This window comes from Leucopleurus acutus (assembly GCF_964270905.1).
Source record: "Leucopleurus acutus genome assembly, chromosome: 19".
Classification (NCBI taxonomy): Eukaryota; Metazoa; Chordata; class Mammalia; order Artiodactyla; family Delphinidae; genus Leucopleurus; species Leucopleurus acutus.
The window spans coordinates 21,172,222-21,192,621 of record NC_139161.1 but is presented as its reverse complement, the minus strand read 5'-3'; the positions used below and the strand labels follow the sequence as shown (position 1 = coordinate 21,192,621).

General features: G+C 39.1%; 1 protein-coding gene across 1 annotated transcript in view; it reads right to left on the bottom strand.

Moving 5' to 3' along the window:
• FBXL20 (F-box and leucine rich repeat protein 20) overlaps nt 1-20,400 on the bottom strand; it is a 109,721-nt gene that overhangs the window by 41,275 nt on the left and 48,046 nt on the right. Inside the window, exon 2 of the mRNA XM_082860971.1 lies at nt 20,168-20,229. Coding sequence (XP_082717097.1) covers nt 20,168-20,229 — 62 coding nt within the window. The remainder of the gene's footprint in view (nt 1-20,167; nt 20,230-20,400) is intronic.

Genomic DNA, 20,400 nt, shown 5'->3' with positions numbered 1-20,400 from the left:
TGAAAGGTCTGTTATTGTTGAAGGATCCTGCTTGACTGCTTCAATAAAAGTCCTCCTCCTTCTCTTATCAATAGATTGTTGAAAAACCGGCCTAGCTTTGAGGCAAAGTGGGCCTCACCTTCCCCACTCACACAAAAAGACTTTGGCCAGGTCTCTGAGACATTATGTGGAAGAAGGCGGGGTCTGGTTATAAATAAATCTATTGCTGTATAAAGAAAGAAAGAAAGAAAAAAAAAACCAAACCCTTAATACTAGATTCTTGGAGAACATGGAGCTGGCTGCTAAAGTAAATACCGAGAGTAGATTTGGGGATATGGTTACCCATGGTATGGTTCTGCAAAAAAAGATTTACTCCCAACTTCCTTTGGCTTGACAGTCTTATGACAAAAATCCCAAACCTTCTTGAGCAATACCTCTTAATATAGTTCTGTTTGTTAAATAAATTTAAAAAGCATAGCATGATCCTGGAGAAGGTATAACAAAATAAGTAATTCCATTCATATCACGGGGATATCTATGGGTACGACTCTTTTGGAGAGCAGTTCAATAGTACCCATTAAAATAAAAAACACAGGGCTTTGCTGGGGGTGCAGAGGTTAAGAATCCGCCTGCCAGGGCTTCCCTGGTGGCGCAGTGGTTGAGAATCTGCCGGCCAATGCAGGCGACATAGGTTCGAGCCCTGGTCTGGGAAGATCCCCTATGCCGCGGAGCAACTGGGCCCGTGAGCCACAACTACTGAGCCTGCGCGTCTGAAGCCTGTGTTCCGCAACAAGAGAGGCCGCGACAGTGAGAGGCCCACGCACCGCGATGAAGAGTGGCCCCCACTCGCTGCAACTAGAGAAAGCCCTCGCACAGAAACGAAGATCGAACACAGCCATAAATAAATAAATAGGTAAATAAGTAAAGAAAGAAAGAAAGAATCCGCCTGCCAATGCAGGGGACACAGGTTCGAGCCCTGGTTTGGGAAGATCCCACGTGCCGCGGAGCAACTAAGCCCGTGCACCACAACTACTGAGCCTGCGCTCTAGAGCCCGCGAGCCACAACTACCGAACCCGCACGATACAACTACTGAAGCCCACGTGCCTAGAGCCCGTGCTCCACAATAGAGAAGCCACCACGATAAGAAGTCTACGCACTGCAACGAATAGTAGCCCCTGCTAGCCGCAACTCGAGAAAGCCCGCGCACAGCAACGAAGACCCAACACAGCCAAAAATAAAATAAAATTTAAAAATAAATAAAATAAAAAACACAGACACTACATCCTGTAGAAGCAAAAGTATGAGTAAAGATAGTTATCAGAATGTTTATGGCAGCATTATTTGAAATATCAAAAAGTTCGAAAATGACCTTAACATACATCAATTAAAAAATGCTTAAATATATTATGGTACAAAAAAAAATTTGCACTTTGCAGCCATTTAAAAGAATGAGACAGAGCTACATGAACGGACCTAAAAAGATGTCAATGATTATTAAATGACAGAAACAAAAACAAGTTGTAGAACAGTTTTTATATGTTTTCATTTTTGAAAAATATAATAGGTACACATGAACACATGCATGTAAGCATTGTGCATATTATATATCTAAATATAAGAGGATATATGTTAGCTTTGTGGGGAAAATAGGCTTTTTGTGGGGGGTGTGTTGAGAAAGCAGGAACAAGGAAGCCATTTGTTCACGATTTTTCATTTTTTTAAAAAAGTGCTGGGCTCATGAGTGATTTATATTTTATTTGTTAAAAAAAATTTTTAAGGCACTAGATGCAGATCTTTGGCCACATGAGTGTTAAAGCCTGCTCCGAATGTAGAATTCTGATACTTGTCTACTGTCTGACAGAAACTATACTATATTTTCAAAGTTGCAAACCTATTCCTCATGAGACCATCGGTTTGCAGGACTTGTTCATTAAAACTATATGCTAGGGCTTCCCTGGTGGCGCAGTGGTTGAGAGTCCGCCGGCTGATGCAGGGGACACGGGTTTGTGCCCCGGTCCGGGAAGATCCCACATGCCGCGGAGCGGTTGGGCCCGTGAGCCATGACCGCTGAGCCTGCGCGTCTGGAGCCTGTGCTCCGCAATGGGGGAGGCCACAACAGAGAGAGGCCCGCGTACCGCAAAAAAAAACCAACAACGATATGCTAGTGTCTTTATTATCAGACTACAGATGTAGGTTTGCTACGCTCCTGTTTTACTGGGATGTATCATCTTTGTTGTAGTGGCTGGACACTCAACTAAAAATGGGTGGTCTACTACTATGGAAGGGAAATGGAACATGAGTAAAGTCTCTGCCTCCAAAGAAGCAAAAATGCAGATATGCCACGTGGAAAAAAAAAAAAAAAAGAATCCTGTGGAATATAATTTACATTCTAGGAAAGGGAAAATGTGTTTCTCATCATTGGCATTCTTGAAAATGCTCCTGACATATGGATGAGTGAAAAACACAGGTTGAATAAGAGCATGATGCCATTTAAGACAACTGATAAGAGAACTTCAGGTATAATTATGACATTGTAATTAACCATGATCTTGTGAAGAATTCTGCCAAAAGCAATGTATGCTACCTGTAGCTATAATGGACTTATTTGAGTTTGACTCTTTAGACAAGAATGAGTTGTTATATATTAAGTTATAAAAGCTCTCTGTACTTGCTTAGTTATTAATGTGAACACAAAGATAACATCTTCCATATTACTAACTGAATCAAAGCTGGTACACATAATCTGCTACATCAGATAATCTTCAACCTCCTACTGTGCTTTGGTCCCCCATTCCTTTTAAACTTGAACATCAATGCAGAATCACTCTTAAATAAACCAGATGCACAACCCTGGCCATAAAGGAGAGAAAACTACATCTCCTACTCACTTTTGAAATGACCTTATTTCAAATAAGAAAATACGAAGAGGAGACACATCAGACAATTGGTCTTGTTATCCAGTTACTTACAGTTAACTATTATTATTTTTTTTAATTTTAATTTATTTATTTCATTTTATTTTTGGCTGTGTTGGGTCTTCGTTGCTGGGTGCAGGCTCTCTCTAGTTGCGGCAAGGCAGGGCTACTCTTCGTTGCGGTGCGCGGGCTTCTCATTGGTGGCTTCTCTTGTTGTGGAGCACGGGCTCTAGGAGCACAGGCTTCAGTAGTTGTGGCACGTGGGCTCAGCAGTTGTGGCTCGTGGCCTCTAGAGCGCAGGCTCAGTAGTTGTGGCACACACGTTTAGTTGCTCCACAGCACGTGGGATCTTCCTGGACCAGGGCTCCCACCCCTGTCCCCTGCGTTGGCAGGCAGATTCTTAACCACTGTGCCACCAGGGAAGTCCTTAACTATTATTTTAACCAAGGTTATATTCAGCAGAAATTATGCAAACCTAATCTCTCCATATCTGGTAATCCCATGTACAAGATGTGACCATACGAAATCTGTGACTGATTTAGCCATGGAATTTTAACTACCAAATCTAAGTAAACTCCCATTTGAGAAATTTCTCTTAGAAACCAGTGCTAGGAAGCACTCTGTTTTTATGGAATAATATGTATTTTTCTTCTTTTCTGTTAAGAATGACATTTCATTTATGCTATCAAGAAGTTTAAAGCTAAATTTGAGACCCATCTATAGCAACTACGTAGGCTCGTACGAGGGTGCATCTGTTTACTTTCTGGCTTTGGTTTTTTACTTTTCTTTACATTTCTCATGATTCTGATTATTTATTTGTATTTATTATATTTGCTCCTGATCTAAGCTACCCCAGATGCTCTGGAGACAAATTAAATAAAGTAAATAAAAATCAAATAGGTTTCAGTTATAGCTGACATATTGATTTACATATATTAGATTAAGATACACATGAAATATTGCTAACTCATAAGACATCAATCACCTTAATATAAAATATTTAAGCCAAGAGAGAATATGTAAGAGTACAATTGTCTGGACGTATGGCCAAACCTCAACATCTACCATGTACAGCTCTTTTCTAAAGAGTTCCACATCAACTACCAGGTGATGATGCCAAGCTGGTATCTAGCTGAACCTGGCTGGACACCTGACCCAAAGGCTGCCCATCTACAGGACAACCACTAGGCTATATATGATGTTTTGGCCCCAAAGCTCTTTATTTCAGTGTCTGAGAGGCCTTGTGTTTCCTTCTGGTTTCCTTATTTCCCACGGGTACTGGTAAATCCAAAAGAGCTAAATATAATACAGTGTCTCATGGCTTTAGTTACTATATATATGTTGATGACTTCTAAATCATGCTGATAAGCTTTAGACTTGTATATACATCTGCCTTTTGACAGCTCTACTTTGATATTTTCAATTATCAAAACTGAACTATTTTCATTGTTTTCCTCCCATTAGTCCTGTTTCTCCGCCTACTTTCTTTATCTTAGTGAGTATTCCCACTACCTACTTAGTAGAAGGAAAAAAACTTGCGCATCATCTTTCACTCCTTTCCAATACATACCCCCACTGACAAGGCATCAACTCAACCAGCAAATATGTCGCCAAACGTTAACTCTTAAAAATCTCTTGATTGAGTCTATTTTCTCTCTAGCCTATTACTATCATGAGGTTCAGGCCATCACTTTCTCCCAATAAAGGGCAGAATTTTTTGTTTCAAATTTTATATAAGTAAAAATTTATTATGTAATTGTATATTTTACCACAACTATATTTATTATTACACATTTATTATAAATTATATTACTTACTATAAATTAAATAAGTTTATATACAAGTTATATACACATGAGGAAATTCACAAACCATAAAATTTACCATTTTAAAGCACACAATCCAGTGAGTTTTAGTATGTCCACAATGGTGTGCAATCATCACCACCATCTAATTTCAGAACATTCTCATTGCCCCTAAAAGAAACCTTGTACACACTAGCAGTCACTCCCCATTGCCCCTTTACTGCAGCCCCTGACAACCCCTATCTCCATGGATTTATCTACTCTGGACATTTAATATAAATAGGCTAATACAGTATGTGGCCTTTGTGTCTGGCTTCTTTCACTTACTGTGTTTTTAATCATACATTTATGTTGTAGCACACATCTGTACTTCATTCCTTTTTATGGCTGAATAATATTCCATTATATAGATAGATCATACTTTGTTTATCCATTCTTCAGTTGATGGACATTTGGATTGTTTCCACTTTTTGGTTACTATGAATAATGCTGCTATGAACTTTCACGTATAAGTTTTTGTGTGAATATATTTGAGTATAGGAGTAGAATGCTGAGTTATATGAGGAAGGACAGCATCCACAAAGAGGGTGACCTACTGAGATACTGGACAAGCAGGGTGAAGGGGAAGCCTGGTGTGGGGTGTCACAGGTTGAGGGGGCTGAGAAGGATGTCCGTGTAGGTGATTCACATGACAAGCTGAAGCCCAAAAGAAGTGAGGGCATCCATACACTGGGGTGACCTACCATAATGTGTCAGTGCCTGGGCCATAAGAAGAGGGCAACCACATGGAGCAGAAATCCACCATGGGTTTTGGAACCCAAGCAGAGTAGAAGGGTGTCCGTGCAAGAGGAGGGGAGTGGTCTGGCACGAGTTGTGTGAACCCAGTGGGGTGAAGATGGAATCCTTGTGAAAGGGAGCAGCCACAGTCGGAGATTGGTTACAATCAGGAAGTCTGAGTAAATAACAAAATACATTAAGGATAACGGCAGTCAGGTTTGTCACAGAAGGGAATTCGAATCCGGAAAGGGAGGAAACTAGACTTATATGGTGCTGGATTGGAAAATACAAAATAAAATATTAAGGACCTACTCATGGGGTATCAGGTTTGCAATTTATTCTAATGGCTCAGGAAGAAAAGTTTTTTGTACCATAATGCAACTTTTCTGTAAATTTGAGACTGTCAAGGAAAATACTCTTCACCTTAATAATCCACGTCTAGGATTTTATCCTAATGAAATCATAAAGGATGGTTTCAAATACTCAAAAGAAGAAAGATCATTATAGCTGTGCTATGATAGCAGATAACTGGGGAAACACCTAGAGTCTAACAAGGAATGGATTTTGAAAACTATGGTAAGGTTAGGAACAAGACAAGAATGACTGATAGCATCACCTTCATTCAACATTTATTTTGGAGGTTGTGGCTAAAGCAATGATGAAAAAATTACTATAAATAATTGGAAGAGGTTTTTTTTTTTGGCAGGAGACACAAATATATAGAAAATCTAAGAAACAACTAAAAATTACTAGAACTAATATTAAAGGTGTGGCTAAAAGATGAAAAATTGATAGCTTTCCCTACAACTAGCAATAATAGAAACAGAATGAAATTTATTAAGAAACTGTATAATTAAGGACATGAATCAAGACAAAAATAATTAATAATACACAATGTTCTTAGATAGCAAAACAAACAAAAAAAGTTAATCTTGTTAATTCACAGTCACACAAGAAAAAAGGTTAAGCCATTAAGTGTTCACAGAGTTCTTAGTTATATCCAGCACTCTATTAGGCAGAGAGGAAATTCAATAATATAAAACAACATATTTGCCTTCCAGAAGCATATAGCCTTTGTAAAAAGAAACATGTAGACACAGGGCAGCTTATGATTAACCAATATAATGTGTGACCTGAAAATATAAGTGCTGCTGAAAGTAAAAAAACAATGGGGTCAATATGGGTGGAGACAGTCAAAGAGAAAAGGGTTTTTTGTCATCACTCCTTTTTTCTCACTTTACAATCTAATTTCTATCTTTACTACTCAACTGCAGTTGTACCTTGAAGAACACTAATGGTTTTCTTGTGCTATCCAAAGGCCGTTATCAGTCTTCAATAAGCCTTATCCCTCCAAACATATTGACCATTCCCTTATTAAGAACCTCCTCTTCTGGCTTCTCAGATACCATCTTGTAACTGCCACTTACTATACTTCTGTTTTCAAATGAAGGCATTTCCCAAGGTTTAGTTCGTATTCTTTTGCTTTACTGTTTACTAAAGTGCGGTTCATGGATCACTTGCACCAATGTATTGAGTGGGCCAAAAGGTCTGTTCATTTTTTTCCGTAAGGTGGCTCTAGTAGCACTTAGTTGTCTTTAACTTCATTTGAATTTTGTTAGACTGTATGTGATAGCTGTCATATCAGTGTGTGTTTAAAAAAAGACTTATCGGGCTTCCCTGGTGGCGCAGTGGTTGAGAGTCCGCCTGCCGATGCAGGGGACACGGGTTCGTGCCCCGGTCCGGGATCCCACATGCCGCGGAGCGGCTGGGCCCGTGAGCCATGGCCGCTGAGCCTGCGCGTCCGGAGCCTGTGCTTTGCAACGGGAGAGGCCACAACAGTGAGAGGCCCGTGTACCGCCAAAAAAAAAAAAAAAAAAAAAAGGCATCAAAATTGGTGAATTTTTGTGTAGCCATTTTAATATTGAAGATGGAAGAAAAAACCCAACATTTTTGGCATATTATGCTTTATTATTTCAAGAAAGGTAAAAACGCAACTGAAACGCAAAGGAAGATTTGTGCAGCGAATGGAAAGGTGCTGTGACTGATCGAACATGTCAAAAGTGCTTACGAAGTTTTGTGCTGGAGATTTCTCGCTGGACGATACTCCATGGTTAGGTAGACCAGTTAAAGTTGACAGCGATCAAATCGAAACAATAACAGAACAATCAATGTTATACCACGCAGGAGATGGCCGACATACTCAAAATATCCAAATCAAGTGCTGAAAATCATTTGCACCAGCTCAGTTATGTGAATCGCTTTGATGTTTGGGTTCCACATAAATTAAGCGAAAAAACCCTTCCTGACCATATTTCCACATGCGATTCTCTACTGAAACATAATGAAAACGTTCCATTTTTCTTTTTCTTTCTTTTTTTTTTTTTTGCGGTACTCGGGCCTCTCACTGTCGTGGCCTCTCCCGTTGCGGAGCACAGGCTCCGGACGCGCAGGCTCAGCGGCCATGGCTCACGGGCCCAGCCGCTCCGCGGCACGTGGGATCTTCCCGGACCGGGGCACGAACCCGCGTCCCCTGCACCGGAAGGCGGACTCTCAACCACTGTGCCACCAGGGAAGCCCCGAAAACGTTCCATTTTTAAAACAAATTGTGATGGGTGATGAAAAGTGGATACTGTACAACAATGTGGAGCAGGGGAGATCATGGGGCAAGTGAAATGAACCACCACCAACCACACCAAAGACCGGTCTTCATCCATAGAAGGTGATGTTGTGCATATGGTGGGATTGGAAGGGAGTCCTCTATCATGACCTCCTTCCAGAAAACCAAACGATAAATTCCAACAAGTACTGCTCCCAGTTAGACCAATTGAAAGCAGCACTCGACAAAAAGCATCCAGAATTAGTCAAAAGAAAACGCAAAATCTTCTATCCGAATAACGCAAGACCGCATGTTTCTTTGATGACCAGGCAAAAACTGTTACAGCTTGGCTGGGAAGTTCTGATTCATCCGGCGCATTCACCAGACATTGCACCTTCGAATTTCCGTTTATTTCCGTCTTTACAAAATTCTCTTAATGGAAAAAATTTCAATTCCATGGAAGACTGTAAAAGGCAACCGGAAAAGTTCTTTGCTCAAAAAGATAAAAAGTTTTGGGAAGATGGAATTATGAAGTTGCCTGAAAAATGGCAGAAGGTAGTGGAACAAAAGGGTGAATACGCTGTTCAATAAAGTTCTTGGTAAAAATGAAAAATGTGTCTTTTATTTTTACTTAAAAAACCAAAGGCACTTTTTGGACCACCCAATACCTAGAGTGTTTAATAGAAATATAAATTCCTGGTTCCGAGCCCAAACCTATGGATTCAGAATTTCTGAGTGTGGAGCCCAGATATCTGCAGAATTTTTTTTTAAAACCACTCTCCAGGTGATTTTTACTAACATTATAAAGGTTACTAATTTATCACTCTCAAAAACATTTATAAAAGATGTGAATTTTGAGGTCAACAATTCAGATATTTTTAAAGCAAACTGCAGAACAAGTACACCTTCATGTTTTTAACCCCCTGATCACAGACTGAAATATACCAGGCTACAGAGATGACAATAGTGCATGGCAGCAAAGTTTTATCATTAATTTACAAATTCACATCTCAAGGTGAAGATCAATCTTTTAGTTAATCCATAACCACTGACAAAAAAAATGGATGTCAAAGATGGCATCTGCCTCAGTTTGAAATCTAACACTCAAGAGAAGTGAAGGTCAAGAATCATTCTTCAGGTACTTCCCTGGTGGTGTGGGTAAGACTCCACACTCCCAGTGCAGGGGGCCTGGGTTTGATCCCTGGTCAGGGAACTAGATCCCACATGCATGCTACAACTGAAGAGTCTGCATGCCGCAACTAAAGGTCCCACATGCCGCAACTAAGACCCAGCATAGCCAAAATAAAATAAATAAATACTAAAAAAAAGAATCGTTCTTCCGTCAGAACTCTTGTTAAATGATTCAAAATGGAGGATGGGGATGGGGTAGAAAGGTGGGGGTGGAGGAACATATCTCCTGTTGTACAGATCTGACTTCTGAAACCATGTCTGTTTTATATAGTCAGAAATAAACAAAATCGGTTCTATTTCTGGTCACGGCTGAGTAAATTTTCACTGTTCTAATTCAAACTCTGAACAAAATATAAAAACAACCATCTGGGGCTTCCCTGGTGGCGCAGTGGTTAAGAATCTGCCTGCCAATGCAGGAGACATGGATTCGAGCCCTCGTCCAGGAAGATCCCACATGCCGCGAGCAACTAAGCCTGTGCTCTAGAGCCCACGAGCCATGGCTACTGAGCCCACATGCTACAACTACTGAAGCCTGTGCGCCTACAGCCCATGCTCCACAGCAAGAGAAGTCACCACAGTGAGAAGCCCGCGCACCACGACAAAGAGTAGCCCCCGCTCGCCTCAACTAGAGAAAAGCCCGTGCATAGCAATGAAGACCAAATGCAGCCATAAATAAATAAATTAATTAATTAAAAAAAACAAAACAACCATCTGAAGGCAATGGAGAGTGAACAAATGCAGGTAGCTACTAAAGAGGAAAAGGGAAGAACAAGCGACTTTCCAGTTGTTTTGTTTTGTTTTTTCATGGGTTTTATCCTGAGGGCAGATTGTACTTGGGGCCCTTAGAACTTGGATAGAAATCTGTGAAGGAGAACCAGAGAACAAAGTTTGGAGCAACCACAGGCAATGGGAAGTGAGGAGAGAAGGGACAGAGCCAGAGTGAGGTGAGGGGAACACAAATCCTGTCCAAACCTCTGAGTGACCTCTGAATACTACGTGTGTGGGGCAGACTCCAAGCTGCTAAAGTTAGAAGAACTGAACTTACATTTCAGGGGCCAACCACCACAGGGGACACAAAGTTTGTAGGTTGGTAACTGCCAAGTTACCTATCTGCTAAAAACAAACAAATAAATCCATTGAATAAGGATGGAAAGGAAAACCCCAAACTGAATACAAACAGAGATGAATAAAATGAACTATATTTTATTTTATTTTTATTTTATTTATTTATTTATTTTTGGTACGTGGCCCTCTCACTGTTGTGGCCTCTCCCCTTGCGGAGCACAGGCTCCGGACATGCAGGCTCAATGGCCATGGCTCACGGGCCCAGCTGCTCCGCGGCATGTGGGATCTTCCCGGACTGGGGCACGACCCCGTGTCCCCTGCAACGGCAGGCGGACTCTCAACCACTGCGCCACCAGGGAAGCCCTGAACTATATTTTAAATGAATAATGTAAAAAAAGAGAATGAACCAATGTAACTTTTGAACTCAGTATTTTCTGTATATCACCAGGCAAAAGACCAAAACAAACAAAAGTCACACCAAAAAACTATAAATAATGAATGAACTCTAATTAGATTTTTTTCACAACGTTATGGGTTAATTATTTCATGTTCATTCTAAGATTGAGTAAATAAGTAAACATATTGTGGATAGAGTCATATTTCTCCCTTAGAGAAGACAGTTATAAATATGGAAAGGATGAGAGCTAAAATGAGCCCTATGGTATTAGACTGGGATTGGGGGTGTTAGTATAAACTAGTTATGTAAGAGTATTGTCATTTTTAATCTATCTATCCACCTATATATAGATACAGACAGACATAAAATTGCATAAAGATATGTTTACGTACCACCCACCCCCAAACATGTATTTAGCTCTACCTGATGAGAAGATCTACGAGCAATGATGCTCCAGTAGCAATAAACATAGCTAGGGTAGAGATCTTAGCTTCTAAATACCATTCTCCACTAAAAAACATCCCTGAGCTCCTTGCAAAAATGTCTGATTCCAGGACTGGGTCAGGAAAAGTACAAGAAGGTCCTAGAATATCTTGTGTCAAAAAACGAGGATAGTGGAGCGGCTGGGCCCGTGAGCCATGGCCGCTGAGCCTGCATGTCCGGAGCCTGTGCTCTGCAACGGGAGAGGCCACAACAGTGAGAGGCCCGCATATCGCAAAAAACAAAACAAAAACAAACAAACAAAAAAACGAGGATATATTCAAACAACGATGGGGCATATTCCAAGAACACAGAATATAACTGTAGGGGCTCCCACTGGCTAAGTCTGAAACATTCTGAGCAGAAAACAAGGATAACCCAAATGGGATTAAAACACACTGAATAAAGTAGGAATCCATGAGCCTATGTTGATATTAAAAAATAAAGGAAAAAATGGGATAGAACAAATACTGAAGCCTGCGCACCTATAGCCCGTGCTCCACAACAAAGAGAAGCCATCGTAAAGACCCAATGCAGCCCAAAAAAACCCCAAAAAAACAAAAACTAGCTTCACAATATCAAGCTGAGCCTGGGGGGAGTTCACGGTATTAGGATGTTTAATGATAGGAAGACAAAAAGAACTTGGAAAAAAAATAGTATCTTCGCATGGCGAGGTGGCTCTTAGTCTCAAAACACAAACAGCTCTGTGTGTCCACATATATACACGACCTAAACAAAGGCAGTGTGTCTAATCTTATTAACAGTCCATCACTACCATGCTATCAAAGCAGCACAGGAGTTGCTACTGGCTAAGAAAATCTGGAGCCAAACAAGAGCTGGTCTCTCCCTGACAGACCTAAAATAAAACACCCAATTTACTCCTCAGAATATTTTGTTGTTGTTGCTCCTCCAGGCAATGAAGTGTAAGGCTTGGAAATATTAAAATAGCAAATTGTGGGACTTCCCTGGCGGCCCAGCGGTTAGGACTCCACGCTTCCACTGAAGGGGGCACAGGTTCGATCCCTGGTTGGGGAACTAAGATCCTGTATGCCGTGTGGCACAGCCAAAAAAAAAAAAGCAAATGGCAATTATGAAGAAACACGCAAACCAGAGAGGAGATGAAGTTCTATACACAGGCAGCATCCAATTTACTAATGGACTGTATGTGCAAAGTTTGTAAATTCTCCAATATAAACAGTATCACAAATGACAGTTTGCTTGCCAGGCAAACCTTAGGAGAAAAAAATCCTAAACTACAATACTGTGTATTATGCAAAAGAGATTGAGCCTCAAATCTTGTAGTATAGCTGAATCAAAGACCCTTTGCCTCTGTCCACAAAGGGGAAACAATAATCTCACATCTGAAATGTTCTTCTCCCTCACTCTTCTTCTCTGTACAGTTAATCACTACTTACCCCTTTACGACTCAACTCATGTCTCATTTCCTTGAAAGCATCTTCTGAACTCTCCAAGGTTGGTTGTAAAGTCCTACATGTGAGCTTGCTGTAATGGTCTAGGCAAACCTCCATTATAGCTCTATGTTGATTACTTTCTTGTTGGTGTTTTCTACTACTCGCTGAGCTTCTGAGGACAACGACTCCTGTTTATTTCTATATCTAACATAATGCCTGGTACACTGCATGTTTGCTCCTATAGTAAGGTTGAAAGAAATTCCAACTATGTAACATTTTGGAAAAAGCAAAACTATGAAGATCAAAAGGGAGAGAGATGAATAGGCAGAGTGTGAAGGATTTTTAGGGCAGTAAAAATACTACGTATGATATTGTAATGATGGATATATTATTACACATTTGTACAAACCCATGGAATCTACAACACCAAGAGTGAACCCTAAGGTAAACTATGGACTTTAGATAATTATGACGTGTTAACGTAGGTTCATCCTCGGCAAAAAAAAAAAGTGCCATTCTGGTGGGTTATGTTGATACTGGGGGTGGGGGGTTTATGCATGTGTGAGGCTGGGGGTACGTGAGAAATCTCAGCACTTTCTTCTCATTTTATTGTAAACCTAAAACCGCTCTACAAATACAAATTCTTTAAAAGAAAGAAAGTTGAAGGAATACAAAGTACAAGAATGAGGTCTGTAGTAATTTTTAAACTGTGCCATTCTGCTAATGCAAAATTCTCTCACCAAGAAAACATATCGATTAATTGCAGTAGCAAACTCAAATGAAAATGCATCATGCATACATGGTATAGGAAAAAACCAGCCTAAATATACGTTTATAGTCATATATGTAACTACTGTGTTAAAAATCAGTGAAGAACAAGATGTACTGACTTATTTTTCTTGGTATTTAATTAAATTTATCACTTGAGCCACTTCCTCCCCAAAAGGTTTAAGGGAATATAATTTAATTATTTCTTGATACTGCATAGCTTTCATAAAGAAAATCACTTGTCATCCTATACAGTGAAATCCTCATGGGTAACTAAGCAACTAAAACGTCTCCTCATTAAATAAGCAACCCTGTACTGTATTGGTTTTGAATGTTACTATTTATTTTTAATTGAAATAACACTGATTTATAACACTGTATAAGCTTCATGTGTACAACATTATATTTCTACTTCTGTATACCCTATAACAAGCTCACCACCAAAAATTTATTTTCCATCCATCCACCATACAGCTGACTCCCTTTACACCTTTCGCCCTCCCCACAACCCCTTCCCACCTGGGATCCACTGCTCTGTTCTCAATCCTACTTGTTTGTTGGTTTGGTTTTTTTTCTTTTTCTCCTTTCCCTTTTTTTTGTTAGCAGCACCACGGGGCACGCAGGATCTTAGATCCCCGACCAGGTGCCCCCTGCACTGGAAGCGTGCAGTCTTAACCACTGGACCACCAGGGAAATCCCCTGCTTTTGTTTTTAAAATTAGTTTTTATATATTCTCCCTTACTATCAGATTGCTACTTCTTAAAACTCAGTGGACCCTCTATTAACATAACTCTTCTGATCCCATTTTTACGTACTGCTGTTCATAATCAAATTTGTAATAACTGTGTCTAAAGAAAAAAAGAAAAGGAGTACATAGGGCCTGAGAAATGGCTGGCATGCATCCGCTGAGTAAAATGCACATTTGTTCTTCCAGCTTGCTTCCTGTTTCTTTGATTTGTTCTGGACAATTGAGAAGGCTAGAAAACTAAATGCTCAGTAAGAGCAATATTGGTTTTCTGTTCTTTCATTCAGGAACATCTGCCAATGCACCTTAAAGTTGACAGATGATCACTTTTGGTAGTCTTAGCATCTAATCACATCATTTTATGGTCTATGAGTAAAAAATAGAAATCAATAGTAATATACATAACATTTTTATTGCACTTCCTATGTGCCAGGCACTCTTCTAATAAGCACTTTACATTTATCAACCCTTTTGATCCTTAGGATAACTCTAAGAGGTAGGTACTAAAATCCTCAATTTACAGCTAGTAAATGACAGAATCCAGGTGTTCAGATTCCAGAGTCCATGTTCTTCATCATTATGTGCCTTTAAAAGTAAGAAAACACACAAACCCCTATCTGCCCTAAATTCCTGGCAAATACACTGAATGAAAATCTACTAGATAGCATCAATGTTGTAAGCTTCCTGGAAGAGAATATAAGATAGCATGTGTACAGAAAAGAGTTCACATAGCAGGCCTATCCTTATTAGAAAGGCCTGCTTGCAGTGCTGACCCTTGGATGGCATTTGAGAATTTGGATTGGGGAGGGTTCCCACTATTCCCTGATAAGCTTCCCTGGTAGACAACATTTTACTTTTTTTGTTATAACTTATTTCTGGAGGAATTAAGCACATCCTGTGTGACTCTACTGGGAAAGGACTCATAAGCCTACACCGGGTTTCCTCTCTATTTCACTCCATGTGCCTTTTCCTTTTGCTAATTTTGCTTTGTATCTTTTCCCTGTAATAAATCATACCCATGAGTATGACTATATGCTCATAGCCTTGAGTCCTCCCAGTAAATCACCAAACCTAGGAGTAGTCTTGGGGACCCCCAACACAGCATGATTATCTCTTTTAGACAAAAAATCCCAGCCAATTCATTCTTTCCATCTAAGTTCAGAAAGTTCATCTACCAACTCACACGTACGTATTACATATTGCATGACAATTATGACCCAACACCCCAAGAGTTGAAAAATTAATGAAAAAAGTTTCAGATTCTTATAAGCAATGATACTCCTCATTCTGAAACTGCACTTTGTTTTATAGCCAAAAGGGCATGTGTGGGCTCAAGCAGTCTTACCACTCACATTATTATCACAGTTATCAATATCATCCTCAGAAGGAATCTTTGAGAAACAAAGATTCACTTTGCATTTCACTTTAATGAATGTAATGTAATTTCACTTTACATTAGCTCTTGGAAAACACTTAAGAGTCTCTGTCTTATAAACAGTGACATTCATTTTTCAAGAGGTACTTCTAAATAAATGCATATGGTTCTTCTCTCAAAGGAAGTACTGTCAAGCCTGCTAACTGAATTTCACATTATGCAAGCAGTGGATTCCAGCTTGCTAGAGCATTACTAATAAACTTTGTTTCAAAAAGGAAGGAGGAAAATTAGTAAGGTAAAGTAAGTTACAGTTAAGAAAAAATAAGAACACTTCCTTAATTCATTGGTAACTTGGTTGTGGCTCTGGGTTTGCAAGAAAATAGTACAGCCCTAGTAACACAACTTTTCTCCTTGTAGATTGATATATGGTGGATCAAATAATGTTAACATGTAACTTAAAATCTAATCAAACCAAATATTCTATGCTACTTATTAATCTATATTTTTTAAAATAGCTAATACAGGGACTTCCCTGGTGGCACAGTGAATAAGACTCCATGCTCCCAATGCAGGGGGGCCCGGGTTCAATCCCTGGTCAAGGAACTAGATCCCACATGCATGCCACAACTAATGAGCCGGTGAGCCGCAACTAAGGAGCCCATGTGCTGCAACTAAGGAGCCCATGAGCCACAACTAAGACCCTGTGCAACCAAATAAATAAATAAATACATAGTTTTAAAAAGTCTTTATTGAATTTGTTACAATATTAAAAAAATAAAATAAAATAGCTAATACACAGACATAGTATGAAATTCCAAACACACAGACACACACAGACACACAGACACACACACACACACACAAATTCAGAAGACATAAAAAGGCTGAACAATAAGTCATGATAGTAACAATATAATTCATAAAATAAAACAAAGATCCATGAGTTTATCCTGTTATAAATAACTCAATAAATAAGTAAATGTAATTGAAGTGAAGGCTCTTCCTTACAGTAGAAGTCTAATTATTATTAATTAGAATAATAGAAATAGAATTTATATGCAGGAAGAATTACAGAAATATAAAACTTTGGCAAACATAACAGTGGTAACTGTTTCAGGTAACAGCAATGAATGCTAAAATTAGTGGACAAAAATGAGTAACAACACATAGTCTTGTAACAACACATATCTCCCCACAAGATAACACAGGTCTAACAACACATATCTCCCCACAAGATATTTATCAAGGTATTCAAAGTTCTTAAGGAAATACTACATTCAACGAATTTCAAAAAATTACAAATGCCCTGGATAGAATTTATTAATATTTATACTAATCTATTGTTATCTGTTTAGTGTAATTTCAAAGATACCACAAAAGCCTCTTTCCTATTTGGCTTAAATGGTTTAAACAAAAAGTTGACCCATTGCCTGAAAGAGAGTCTCAGCTAACCCATAGCTTCATGTAATGGTAAGAAAAAGCCACTGAGATTTAGGAGTTGTTTGTGGTAACAAAAACTGGTTGATACAGAAATTCCTCTTTATCCAACCTTCCCCAAAATACCATCTGTTTTGGCAACTATAGACCTTACAGCTCATCAACAGGTACTAGAGTAAAGTCAAAACAGTAACTAAATCAAAACCATAATGACATATCACCTCATTCCAGTCAGAATGGCAATTATCAAAAAGACAAGAAATAACAAGTGTTGGTGAGGATGTGGAGAAAAGAGAACCCTCATACACTGTTGGTGGGAATGTAAATTGGTATAGCCATTACTGAAAACAGTATGAGGTTCTTTAAAAAAGTAAAGATAGAACTACCATATAATCCAGCAATTCTACTTCTGGGTATTTATCTGAAGGAAACAAAAACCCTAATTTGAGAAGATATCTGCATCCCCCATATTCGTTGCAGCATTATTTATAATAGTCAAGACATGGAAGCAACCTAAGTGTCCACTGGTGGATGAATGGATAAAAAAAATGTGAGATATGTGTGTGTATGTATATGTGTGTATATATATACGTATACATACACACAATGCAATATTATTCAGCTCTAAAAAAGAAAGAAATCTTGCCATATGCCACAACATGAATGAACCTTGAAGGCATTATGCTACATGAAGTAAGTCAGAGAGAGAAAGACACATACTGTATGATCCCATTTTTTGTGGGATCTTAAAAACAACAAAAAACAAACAAAATATGGAACTCATAGATACAGAGAACATACTGGTGGTTTCCAGAGGTGGGGGGTGGGTGAAATAGGTAAAGGTGGCCAAAAGTTACACATAACTTCCAGTTATTTATAAATAAGTCCTCAGGATGTAATATACAGCTTTGTGACTATAGTTAATACTGTAACATATGTTTGGAAAGTTGCGAAGAGAGTAGATCTTAAAAGTTCCCATCACAAGAAAAAAATTTTACAACTATGTGTGGTGATAGATATTTTTCTTTTCTTTTCATAAATTTTTATTTATTTAATTTTTTGGCTGCATTGGGTCTTCATTGCTGTGCGCGGGCTTTCTCTAGTTGCGGCGAGCGGGGGCGACTCTTCATCGCGGCGCACAGGCTTCTCATTGCGGTGGCTTCTCCTATTGCGGAGCATGGGCTTTAGGTGCATGGGCTTCACTAGTTGTGGCATGCAGGCTCAGTAGCTGTGGCTCACGGGCTCTAGAGCGCAGGCTCCATAGTTGTGGCGCACGGGCTTAGCTACTCCACTGCATGTGGGATCTTCCTGGACCAGGGCTTGAACCCATGTCCCCTGCATTGGCAGGTGGATTCTTAATCACTGTGCCACCAGGGAAGTCCCTTTCTTTTTTTTTTAGATTTTTTTTTTTGATGTGGACCAATTTTAAAGTCATTATTGAATTTATTATAATATTGCTTCTGTTTTATGTTTTGGTTTTTTTGGCCACGAGGCATGTGGGATCTTAGCTCCCCGACAGGGATCGAACCCACACCCCCTGCACTGGAAGGCGAAGTCTTAACCACTGGACTGCCAGGGAAGTCCCGTGGTGATGGATATTAACTAGACTTATTGTTGTGATCATTTTGCAATATATCTTTTTTTTTTGGCTGCACCACATGGCATACAGGATCTTAGTTGCCCGACCAGGGATCAAACCCGTGCCCCCTGCAGTAGAAGCATGGAGTCTTAACCACTGGACTGCCAGGGAAGCCCTCATTTTGCAATATATACAAATATTGAATCATTACGTTGTATACCTGAAACTAATAGATTATACGTCAATTTATATCTCAAAAAGGAAGGAAGGAGGGGAAGGGAGGGGAAAAGAGAAAGAAACAGTGACTAAAGCTAGAAAGGGCCAGGGCAGGCAATGCAGTGTAAAAAATTACAGAAAATGTTATCTGTGTTACCCTCATCTCTTGCCTGGATTTCTTTAAAAGTTTTCTTGTTGCTTTCCATTCCAATCCCCCAATCTGGTTGGAACATAGTACCCAGACTAATTCTTTAAAAATATACACCAGATCATGTAATTCCCCTGCCATATCATGAGAGGTCTTGTAGGTCACAGTAAGGAATTTGAGTTTCATGGCAAAAACAGAAAAACTCTAATAAAATATAAAAATATAACCACAACAGGATGCAGTCAGTTACCAAAGAGTCAAATAACTTCCATATATCTTTCTGAGTCTCAAGGTAAACTACTGCAGTACAAAATAACGCTTAATATTGAAAATAAGTGTGTCTTAGTCTTAGTGTACTCAGTTTATGGTAACAGTGAAGAACATAACCTGTTTTAAAAATATCTTTCTTTAAGATGGCTAAAATTTCGCTGAAATTTGAGGGATACCCAAGATATTCAGGATACATTTTTCCAATGGTTCTGGGTAGTCTAGGAGGTTCTTTACACTATAGTCAACCAGCACATATGTATGTTTTGCTTTCACAGAAAACATTCATTCCAAGTTCAATTCAGTTCCTTTTTCTTAGCATCTTCAAAGTGTAAGTCCTACATAAAGATTTATAGGATTTTGTCCCTGCTTCCATGGATCTTGCAATCTAGTGGAGGACTCAGCATGCAAATACTTAGGAATGCCAGGAATACTCTTTACCAGCACTAGGGCAGAATTTTTCACCCTGAAGCAGGGACTGGGCTGGTTATGGGCTAGAATGCAGTAGCAGCTATGAGCAAGAAAAAAATGTCCCGAGCACAGTATCTTGTTAACTTCTAACATTTGCAAAGAGAATGTGCCTTTCTCAGTCATGATATTCTACAAATGTGAACAAAGAATGGTATGATTATGTACCCAAATAATGGGCACTGAAAATAACTTCCCTGGATGCCTGTTTCTTCCCAGGTGATTCCTAAGTCAGAGGTACATAAATTGGGAGCTGTGTGTTTTATGTTACAAGTGATCCCAAATGTAGTTTCTACATATTAAAAATAAGGATGGTAAAATCATAAGTCTAACAGAGCAAAGTGTCAAATAACTTGTCTTTTTAATTTTTAAAAGGCTATAACCCCTAGAATAAGATTGTTTAACAAAAGAATCAATAAATTTTAAAATCTACATAATCCAGATCCTATACATATAGGGAAATTAGCAACAAGTCTAAAATTTTTTTAAACAGGCAAATATGATACACACACACACAAAAAAAAAACAGCATAAAGTTAGACTTACCGTAATAGGAGTTCTTTGGGAAGTTTTTTATTAATTACAGCTTCATCACTATTTGAGAACATCTGCAAAAACAAAATCATTGTGTCAAGTGTCACTTAACATTTTATTATGTTCAACTCAACAGTTTAGAGGTAATCCTCTTAGGAGAGAGGTGAATAAGTACAGTGGGTGTTATAAGCCAAAGTCATATTTTCAGAAACTCTTTAGGCTAAAAAATGTCTGAGACATTTAAT